The sequence below is a fragment of the Mobula birostris genome, chromosome 8 (assembly GCF_030028105.1).
Source record: "Mobula birostris isolate sMobBir1 chromosome 8, sMobBir1.hap1, whole genome shotgun sequence".
NCBI lineage: Eukaryota > Metazoa > Chordata > Chondrichthyes > Myliobatiformes > Myliobatidae > Mobula > Mobula birostris.
In genome coordinates, this window is record NC_092377.1 from 13,548,243 (window position 1) to 13,559,109 (window position 10,867).

The 10,867-nt window shown below is 47.1% G+C and overlaps 2 protein-coding genes across 4 annotated transcripts; both read right to left on the reverse strand.

Annotated features, from left to right (window-relative positions):
* Window positions 1-4,895: 4,895 nt before the first annotated feature.
* Window positions 4,896-8,881, reverse strand: LOC140201149 (uncharacterized). Of its 3 annotated transcripts, none has more exons than XM_072264796.1 (2): window positions 7,953-8,881; window positions 4,896-5,436 (listed from the first exon to the last, which is right to left on the reverse strand). In XM_072264796.1, the coding sequence occupies exons 1-2, from the start codon at window positions 8,717-8,719 to the stop codon at window positions 5,406-5,408; spliced, it is 798 nt and encodes a 265-aa protein (XP_072120897.1). In that variant the 5' UTR covers window positions 8,720-8,881; the 3' UTR covers window positions 4,896-5,405. The 3 variants fall into 3 exon arrangements, with proteins under 3 accessions (XP_072120897.1, XP_072120898.1, XP_072120899.1); XM_072264797.1 differs by having other exon boundaries at window positions 7,337-8,881; XM_072264798.1 differs by having other exon boundaries at window positions 5,386-5,436; window positions 7,592-8,881.
* Window positions 5,451-7,339, reverse strand: LOC140201150 (histone H3). Its single transcript, XM_072264799.1, has one exon. The coding sequence runs from the start codon at window positions 6,426-6,428 to the stop codon at window positions 6,018-6,020; it is 411 nt and encodes a 136-aa protein (XP_072120900.1). The 5' UTR covers window positions 6,429-7,339; the 3' UTR covers window positions 5,451-6,017.
* Window positions 8,882-10,867: the final 1,986 nt, after the last annotated feature.

Genomic DNA, 10,867 nt, shown 5'->3' on the forward strand with positions numbered 1-10,867 from the left:
GACAGGGAGGGACAGAACCAACCGCAGGGTAACAGCAATTACAGCCTGGCTTACCCAACAGAGGCAAGGACAGGAAAGAAGCTTAATCCAGGGTGGCTCTGAGTCTCGGGGCAGCCAGCAACCCTGGCTGGCTACAGAAATGGCCTAATCCATACCACGATGACTGCTCCAATGAGTAGCAACAAGGCTCCATGAAGCAGTGGTCCTCCAACCAGGCCTAGAGATCACAAATGGTTTCACTAGTCTTCCATCAGCAGGTTGCTCCAAGGGGGGAGGGGGGGCTGATAAGACAAACCAGCAGCCCACACTCAACCCCGAGGCTACTTATATTCTGAGCCCCAAGATGGGAATCAGGTGCCTATGATTAATTCAATCAAACCAAGGGACAGCTGGAAGACCCAGAGTTCTGAGTCCACGGACCAGATTGTGAACCGGAATGTGGACTTTACGGACCGGACCATAACACTACTCCTGTTGTTGAAGAACAACTTCTTCTCTGGACATATCCAATCTGTGCCTTGTGAACTATTCCCAGAAACTTAGCCACCTCAGCTCTGCTGTCATCTTCACAAGTGTCCTCCTCCAATCCACCTGGGCGAGCTCCTATCTCATGCTTCTGTAATTCCCTGGATTCCATTGCGATACTGATATATGTGAGTTATATTTCTCCCTCTCAAATTGCAGCATGAATTCAATCATATTATTATCACTGCCTCTTAAGGGTTCCTTTACATTAAGCTCCCTAATAAGATCTGGGTTATTACACAATACCCAATCTAAGATAGCCTTTCCCTGAGTAGGCTCAAGCACAAGCTGCTCTTAAAAACCATCTCGTAGGCATTCAACAAATTCCCTCTCTTGTGTCTCGACACCAACCTGATGTTCCCAATCCCCTTGCATATTGAATTCCCCCATTACAATTGTGCCATTACCCTTATACTTGTCTTTTTCAGCTCCCTATGCAATCTCAGCCCTACATCTTGGTGACTATTTGGAGGCCTAGTATATGTGATTCCCATAATGTGTTTTTTTTTTTTTACCTTCACAGTTTCTTAACTCCACTCACAAAGATTCAGCGTTCTCTGACCCTATGTCACCTCTTTCTGAACATGTATTACCATCTCTTACCAACACCACTACCTCTGCCTTCCTGCCTGTCCTTTCGATACAAAGTATATCCTTTTATGTTAAGTTTACAACTATTGTCTTCTTTCAGCCACGACTCAGTGATGCCCACAATGTCACACCGCCCAATCTATAATTGTGCCATAAGTTTCATAAGGGCAGTGTGGGTGAGATGGAATTCAGCTACGCGCATTTAAAGACAGCACCTTCAGTCCTGCATTCTTCACCCTTTTGAATTTTGCCTGTTTGGTACAATTTAACTCTTTGCTCTGTCAGCATTTGTACCCAGTCATTGGCTTGTCCTTCCTTACATTCACGTTACACCAACCATCTACTTGTAAACCTGCTGGCTCATCCTCAGCTCTATCATAGTCATAGTCATACTTTATTGATCCCGGGGGAAAATAGTAAAATAGTAATATGTAAATTATGCCAGTAAATTACGAAATAAGTCTGGGACCAGCCTATTGGCTCAGGGTGTCTGACCCTCCAAGGGAGGAGTTGTAAAGTTTGATGGCCACAGGCAGGAATGACTTCCTATGACGCTCTGTGTTGCATCTCGGTGGAATGAGTCTCTAGCTGAATGTACTCCTGTGCCCAACCAGTACATTATGTAGTGGATGGGAGACATTGTCCAAGATGGCATGCAACTTGGACAGCAACCTCTTTTCAGACACCACTGTCAGAGAGTCCAGTTCCATCCCCAAAACATCATTGGCCTTACGAATGAGTTTGTTGATTCTGTTGGTGTCTGCTACCCTCAGCCTGCTGCCCCAGCACACAACAGCAAACATGATAACACTGGCCACCACAGACTCGTAGAACATCCTCAGCATCATCCGGCAGATGTTAAAGGACCTCAGTCTCCTCAGGAAATAGGGACGGCTCTGTCCCTTCTTGTAGACAGCCTCAGTGTTCTTTGACCAGTCCAGTTTATTGTCAATGCGTATCCCCAGGTATTTGTAATCCTCCACCATGTCCACACTGACCCCCTGGATGAAAACAGGGGTCACCAGTACCTTAGCTCTCCTCAGGTCTACCACCAGCTCCTTAGTCTTTTTCACATTAAGCTGCAGATAATTCTGCTCACACCATGTGACAAAGTTCCCTACCATAGCCCTGTACGCAGCCTCACCTCCCTTGCTGATGCATCCAACTATGGCAGAGTCATCCGAAAACTTCTGAAGATGACAAGGCTCTGTGCGGTGTTGAAGTCTGAGGTGTAAATGATGAAGAGAAAGGGAGACCAGACAGTCCCCTGTGGAGCCCCAGTGCTGCTGATCACTCTGTCGGACACACAGTGTTGCAAGCACGCGTACTGTGGTCTGCCAGTCAGGTAATCAAGAATCTATGACACCAGGGAAGCATCCACCCGCATCGCTGTCAGCTTTTCCCCCAGCAGAGCAGGGCGGATGGTGTTGAACGCACTGGAGAAGTCAAAAGACATGACCCTCACAGTGCTCGCTGGCTTGTCCAGGTGGGCATAGACATGGTTCAGCGGGTAGACGATGGCATCCTCAACTCCTAGTCGGGGCTGGTAGGCGAATTGGAGGGGATCTAAGTGTGGCCTGACCATAGGCCGGAGCAGCTCCAGAACAAGTCTTTCCAGGGTCTTCATGATGTGGGAGGTCAATGCCACCGGTCAACAGTCATTGAGGCCCCTGGGGCGCGGCGTCTTCGGCACGGGGACGAGGCAGGACGTCTTCCACAGTACAGGAACCCTCCGGAGCCTCAGGCTCAGGTTGAATACATGGCGAAGTACTCCACATAGCTGAGGGGCACAGGCTTTGAGCACCCTGGTACTGACACCATCCGGTCCTGCAGCCTTGCTTGGATTGAGACGTTTCAACTGTCTTCTCACGTGTTCAGCTGTGAAGCCCACCGTGGTGGTTTCGTGTGGGGAAGGGGAATAGTCATGACAGCAGGGTGGGGGACTGTGAGGAGGGATAGGAGGGGAGAGTGGAATATGTGTTGGTTGGGGGCGGACAGCAGATGGCTCATGTGGGGGATGGGCAGGGGCCACAATGTCAAATCTGTTAAAGAACAGGTTAAGTTCAGGAACCCAGTGATGGTCCTCATCCCCCTCCAGACCTCTCTCATGTTGTTCTGCTGGAGTTTCCACTCAAGCTGCCGCCTGTACCTGTCTTTAGCCTCTCTTATCCTGGCTTTCAGGTCCCTCTGTATTGCCTTCAGCTCCTCCCTATTTCCATCTCTAAACGCCCTCTTTTTAGTGTTCAGGATGTCCTTAGTCATCCATGGCTTGTTATTTGAATAACAAAGGACAGTTCTTGTCGGAACATTGCAGTCCACACAGAAGTTGATGTAATCAGTGATGCACCCTGTGAGCCCATCAATATCCTCTCCATGTGGCTCACAGAGTGCCTGCCAGTCTGTCACTCCAAAACAACCCTGGAGCGCCTCATAAGCCTCCTCTGACCATTTTCTCACTGTCCTCGAGGTTGCTGGTTTACTCTTCACCAGAGGCACGTAGCAGGGTTTTAGATGCACCAGGTTGTGATCTGACCTTCCCAGTGGGGGGAGGGGAGGGGAGCTGTATGCATCCTTAATGTTAGCGTACATCAAATCCAGAGTCCTCTCCCCTCTGGTTGTACAGCTCACATACTGCATGAAGTTGGGCAGTATTCTAGCCATGGTAACATGATTGAAGTCACCCGAGGTGGTAATGAGGGCACTCGGGTGTTGGGTTTGTAATCTGGCTATGATGGTGTAAATGATGTTACACACCGATGTCGGGTTGGCAGAGGGAGGGATGTACACAACAACCACAATTGCATGCAAGATTCCCATCCCCCTGCCATATTAGTTTAAGCCACTCCCAACAGCTCTAGTAAACCTGCCCACAAGAATTTTTGTCCCCAATATTGGTCTGCAGTTCCTCTTGACTAACAGTACTGTATATAGGATCAGGTCAGGCAAGCAAGGACTTCCTTGCTTGGAGCACAGGAGACTGATGGGTGACATTATTGAGGTGTAGATAAGGTGTATGTGTAGTCTTTTTTTTCCCAGGGTAATGGATTGAGAAACTAGGGGACATAATTTTAAGGTGAGAGGGGAAAGATTTAAATAGGACCTCAAGAACAGCTTACTGACACAGACACATGGAACAAGCTGCCAGAGAAAATGGTTGAGGCAGACACAATAAAAGCATTTAAATGATTTTGGAAAAGTACATAGGAAAGATTTGGGATATGGGTCAAATTCAGGCAATGGGAAATGGGACTAGGTTAGATGGGAGTTTTGGCCTGCAAGGAGGAGATAGGCCAAAGGGCCTGTTTCTGTTCTATATTACTGAACAACTCTGTCTCTTGTTACCAAGCCATGTTTTGGGTTCTGTGGCATTAACATTTTGGATCAGTCTTCTATGTGAATCTTACTGAATTCCATCTGAACCACATCACCCACACTGCCCTTATCAATCTATTTGGTAATCTCTTCAAATAATGATCTCAATTAAATTAGTCAGTTGGGTCTCTCTGTACTGACCATCACTGATCCATCCCTCCCATTCCAAGTACAAATTATCTTTATAGCAATTTCCCCACTATAATTTGAAAATTGCTGACTTTTAATTCTGTCTTGTCCCTATTATGGTTCTGGAATGAAGATCCCACAAATGCTGTCCACCAGTCAGCTGACAGCTTACCTGTGACCAGTGAAGGTTTAAATCAAAGACTCTTCTCAGACCCGACCCACCCACCGCCTCACGGAAAGAGCAGATCTGGTGTCACTGACCCGAAATGTTAACTCTTTATTTCCCAAATGTGCAATTAAATTTAAAACAAGCGGATGGACGAAGTAACTTTATGCCAATTACGCCACGGGACTGAAAACCGCTGAGAACACAAACCAGAGAAAATCTGCAGACGTTGGAAATACGAGCAACACCGACTGGGCGGCACCGGATCATGAAAAGTGCGGTTGCTACGTTACTGTCTGGAGATTAAATTCCAACCCTTGTGGCGAGCGCACTAACCCCATGAGAGAGCTACCTTATTCACCAATGAACAGAGGGCAGCAAGAAAAGCGCGGAAAGAAACTGTCAGTTAGTTCCCCGGATGACGAAAATTTGAAAAGCCCGCCGAAAAAGTTGGCTATTGTTCCGTAGTCAGCGAAAACATACGGTGACTCGTTAATTTGCTCAATATTTATTTTACAGTAACAGGCCAAGTTTTATTTAGATCACGTTTGAATGTTCCTGGTCATTAACGCTTCCAAAAGCCGATTCAGGCTGTATTCGCGGCTGATTTGTATAAATTTAATCAGCTGTAAATGCACTGTTCTCTCTGCGGTCTAAAGAGAAATAAGGAGAGAAAAAAAATAGTTAATACTGTATGTGAAAGGACGTAATACCTGCAGCTGCAAACTGTTGTGTCTCCGTGAACCTACCATGGATTCGAATAGTTACTAAATGGAAGACTGCGTTTATTAAAGCATCAGACACAAAATACTGAAGGAACTCAGTAAGCCAGGCCGCATCTAGAGAAAGGAGTGAACAGTCGACATTTCAGGCCGAAACCTTCCATCAGAACTCTCCCATAGATGCTCCTGGCCTGCTGAGTTCCTCCAGCATTTTGTGTGTTGCTTGAATTTATGAAAATCCGATTTTCTTAACAGTAACAACCACAAATATCGGGAAACCTCACCCGCAGCAGCCAGCTGTAAGGCAAGGTGTGGGACAGAGATGCCCTGAGGGGTATATAATGGCCGATTCTCGGGGTCAACCGTTTGTAGTTTGTAAGCAATTCAGAGATCTCTCGGTAAACACAACCAACTGAGGGGAATGTGAGTAAATAGAATGAGACAGCCCTTTATCTGCCTAGTTAGTGGCTCTTAAAAGAGCCTTTTTGTTGTGCTTTGTGCCGAGGTCGGGTTTAGGCGCGCTCCCCACGGATGCGCCGAGCCAGCTGGATGTCTTTGGGCATGATGGTGACTCGCTTGGCGTGGATGGCGCACAGGTTGGTGTCCTCGAACAGCCCCACCAGGTAAGCTTCACTGGCCTCCTGCAGGGCCATGACAGCTGAACTTTGGAAGCGCAGATCGGTCTTGAAGTCCTGAGCGATCTCCCGCACCAGGCGTTGGAACGGAAGTTTGCGGATGAGCAGCTCGGTGGATTTCTGGTAGCGCCGGATCTCCCGCAGAGCCACGGTGCCGGGCCGGTAGCGATGGGGCTTTTTCACTCCGCCGGTGGCTGGAGCGCTCTTCCGCGCCGCTTTGGTCGCCAGCTGCTTGCGAGGAGCTTTCCCTCCGGTCGACTTGCGCGCCGTCTGCTTGGTCCGAGCCATTCCACTTCAGAAACCTGTTAGCAGTCCCAAATAGGAGCGTCGGAGCAGAACGCGGGACCGCCTTTTAAAAGGGTTGAGAAGGGCCGCCCGCATCCTCTGATTGGTGGGAAAGATGTCCATTATCGGATCCCAGTGCTGCGATTGGCTGTTTTTCTTCCATCCGTTTGAAAGCTGGGGGATGGTGGGGAATGTTACCTGTGACCAAATATGGAAACTGGAGCCTGAGAGTCAGAATTCAGCCAATCTCACTGCAGGGGGTTCAATTTCAAATCGCCCGCCAATTTCAAGAACAACCGGGTCTAGTTTCTAACCCGAATTATTAAATTTCACGTCGATTTTACTTCCTTCAATTAGCTGAATCAGAATATGCGTCTAGCTTCACTGTGTGAGTGAATTCCGTCCTACCGGAAAACGGAATCCGCCCGACAGGCGGAGAGAATTGAGATTTTAATCTTCTGCAGGTATTTAAAGTTTGAGAGGGAAAACAGAACCACGAAATGATCACATGAATCCTCCCTGGACTGAAATACAAAATATATCTACAAAACATTAACTAAAATCAATAATTAAATTCTTTATCTCTTCCCGCTCCAAGTCACTGCGAAATGACAACCGACTGCCGCGGTCTCCTTTTACACACAGCCAGAGACCTCAGAATCAGATTTATTATCCCCGGCATGTGACGTGAAATTTGTTTAATTTAGCTGCAGTTCAATGCAATACATAATCTAGAACAAAATTTAAAAAATAATAAAGTAACTTATTCAGTATACTTTATACAATAAACTTATATTGAATAGATTAAAAATCCCGCAAAAAATAGAAATACTATATATTTAAAAAGTCCAAGGGTCCATTCAGCTGTTCCTGAATCGCTGACTGTGTCTTCAGGCTTCTGTACCTCCTACCTGATGGTAACAGTGAGAAAAGGATATGCCCTGGGTGCCGGAGGTCCTTAATACTGTAATGGACGCTGCCTTTCTGAGACACCGCTCCCCAAAGATATCCTGGGTACTTTGTAGGCTCACACCCAAGATGGAGTTGCCTAAATTTACAGCTTTCAGCAGCTTCTTTCGGTCCTGTGTAGTAGCCCCTCCCACCCCCACCATACTAGATAGTGATGTCCCGACCCCACTCCTCTTGAGAATTTTAGTCACTATAACCTGTTTAATTGTGGAACGTTTTATGTTGGTTTTCTGGCTGTGAGGCGGGGATTCCCCTCTAGTGTTGCCGGCTCACAGACGATATCCTGGTATTTTATGAGAAAGAAACGATCTTTGAACGGAACCTGAGGCCGAACACGTTCCAAGTGAGCCTCGGCCCGGACACGCCATGCAGCTTTGATACTAGGGAAGCGATTGTTAATGTCAGGTGTGCTGGGGATCCATGATTTCGCATCGCCATCTGAACCCAGCTCCGGGACAGGAATCACCTGATTTCAGTCAGCTCTCTCCTGGGAGATGTGAGTGGCTCTTAGAAGAGCCGTTGGTTTTAGGTCATTAGAAGTTGCATTTTCCTTTTTACTTTTTAGCTGCTTTTTGCTTGGTCTTCATAGATTTCGCCTTCGGCTTGGCATTTGAAGACTTTTTGGCCGCCTTCGCGGCAGTCATTTTCTTGGGGCTCTTGGGCTTCTGCGCAGCCTTCTTGGTCGCTGGTTTCTTCGCGGCCGCTTTTTTAGCCGCTGGTTTCTTAGCTACCGCTTTTTTAGGCGTTAGTTTCTTAACGCCTTGTTTTTTAGTGGGAGATTTCTTAGCCACTGTTTTCTTGGCCGCAGATTTCTTGGCCTGAATTTTGGCCGCTGGTTTCTTCGCTTTTTTGGCGGTGCTCTCTTTCTTAGCGGCCTTCAAGGAGCCGGAGACACCCGCGCCCTTAGTGTGAACCAGGGAGCCGCTTTCCAATTTCTTCTTTATGACCATCTTGATCTGGCGATTGAACTTCTCCACGTTGACGCCGTTGGCGGCTAACTCCTTCTTTATCGCGATGACGGACACCCCTCGGCGATTGCGGCAATCCGCCACAATTTTGTCGATTTGTTCGCCTAGCCTAGGGCCGGCTAGCTTGGTGCGGGCGGCCGCCTTCTTCTTCTTGAGAGCTTTGGTTGCGGCGGCGGGCGCGGCTGGAGGAGCTGATTCGGCGGCTGCAGTCTCGGTCATGTCGACGACTCTGTACAAACTCCCTCTCGGTCTCAGAACTGGGTGAGAAATGAAGCGAGAAGCGACCGCGCAGAGCAATTTAAAGGCAGCGAGCGGACGGGGCGGAGACATTCTGATGTCAGCTCTTGGCTGCCCCATCTCTCTGTGTTTCTCTCTCCTCAAAAACTCTCCGATTTCAATTAAAATAGGTCACCCCTGAGACCCACACCGCTCTCTGTCTGTACCCGAGGTAAGATTACTTGCTGTAAAGGAAGTTTGGTCCGATTTAAAAGCAGCAGTTTCCATATAAACCAGTTTCACTGCTGCCCAGACTTCGTTTTCTACTGCGATCGTCGACATGTTCGCTGTTCCTCGACAGAAATATTGCAACCAACTAAAACTCTGCGGTTAATTCCTACTTCAGGATTGAGCTGGGAAGCGAGTGCATCCTGTGACGGGGAAATATTTCATTTTCCATAGGAGGGGCTGAAAAATCTAGCAACGTGATCGGACTCACAAACACAGTGACTCCACTCTGAGCCGTCCGGTCCTTTAAACACTCTCTGACTCGATGTTCACAACTGGCACATTCACAGCGCGAACTGTTGACCCGGTACGCAGCACCTAGCGCAAGCTTTTCTTTCTGCCGACCTTTCTCTCTTACTAGCTCTTCTTTCAGTTAGTCCTGACGAAGGGTCTCGGCCCGAAACGTCGACTGTACCTCTTCCTAGAGATGCTGCCTGGCCTGCTGCGTTCCCCAGCAACTTTGATGTGTGTTGTTTTAAATTCCAGCATCTGCAGATTTCCTCGTGTTTGCGTTTCTGCAGATTATCGAGTGTTATTTGTAGATTCTCATCTCGATAACTGTAAAGGCCCCGAGACCAGCGCTTCTCACAGTCCTGATCCCTAGTTTAGGGTAGGTTTCATCTCCTCCTTACGTGGGCTATATTTTTAGTTTAACCAGGAGACCAAGATCGTTTGCAATCTCTGACTGTTTGATCAACTACACCCAGCCTCCCTACGTTTCTGTTCAGTTCCCCAGTTAATTTCACAAATCTGTTCGGGGCTGATGTGGGTGTCACAGACACATCGGATTTGAGACGCGCCATTCACAAAAGCGTAATTGAAGCATAAGTTATAAAAAGTTTGTATGTTCCTGTCAGGATTAAAGGCAAAGTGAATAAGAATAAGGAACCTTGATTCTCAAGGGATATTGGAACTCTGATAAGAAGAGAGAGGTGTATGACATGTATAGGAAACAGGGTACAAACAAGGTGTTTGAGGAGTATAAAAAGTGCAAAAAAAAAACTTATGAAAGAAATCAGGAGGGCTACAACAAGACATGAGGTTGCCTTGGCAGTCAAGATGAAGGATAATCCAAAGAGCTTCTACAGGTATATTAAGAGCAAAAGGATAGTAAGGGATAAAATTGGTCCTCTTGAAGATCAGAGTGGTCGGCTAAGTATGGAACCAAAAGAAATGGGGGAGATCTTAAATGGTTTTTTTTTGCATCTGTGTTTACTAAGGAAACTAGCATGGTGTCAATGGAAATAAGGCAAACAAGTAGTGAGGTCATGGAACCTATACAGATTGAGGAGGAGGAGGTGCTTGCTATCTTGAGGCAAATTAGAGTAGATAAATCCCCAGGACCTGACAGGGTATTCCCTCAGACCTTGAAGGAGACTAGTGTTGAAATTGCAAGGGCCCTGGCAGATATATTTAAAATGTTGGTATCTACGGGTGAGGTGCCGGAGGATTGGAGGATAGCTCATGTTGTTCCGTTATTTAAAAAAGGCTCTAAGTGTAATCTGGGAAATTATAGGCCGGTAAATTTGATGTTGGTAGTAGGTAAATTATTGGAAGGAGTACTAAGAGATAGGATCTACAAGTATTTGGAGAGACAGGGACTTATTAGGGAGAGTCAACATGGCTTTGTGCATGGTAGGTCACACTTAACCAATCTATTAGAGTTTTTTGAGGAGGTTGCCAGGAAAGTGGATGAAGGGAAGGCAGTGGATGTCGTCTACATGGACAACAAGCCGTTTGACAAGGTCCTGCATGGGAGGTTAATTAGGAAGATTCATTTGCTAGGTATACATGGAGAGGTATTAAATTGGATTGGACATTCGCTCAGTGGAAGAAGCCAGAGAGTGGTAGTGGAGGATTGCTTCTCTGAGTGGAGGCCTGTGACTAGTGGTGTGCCACAGGGATCAGTGCTGGGTCCATTGTTATTTGTCATCTATATCAATGATCTGGATGATAATGTGGTAAATTGGATCAGCAAATTTGCTGATGATACAAAGATTG

Bases quoted from the DNA above. Each gene is read 5' to 3' on its own strand.
- LOC140201150 (XM_072264799.1), bottom strand. From the start codon at position 6,428: ATGGCTCGGACCAAGCAGACGGCGCGCAAGTCGACCGGAGGGAAAGCT.
- LOC140201149 (XM_072264796.1), bottom strand. From the start codon at position 8,719: ATGGGGCAGCCAAGAGCTGACATCAGAATGTCTCCGCCCCGTCCGCTC. The intron at 5,437-7,952 runs GTAAAAAGGAAA...ATTTCTCTTTAG, and splicing joins AAGCAAAAAGCAGCTAAAAA to ACCGCAGAGAGAACAGTGCA.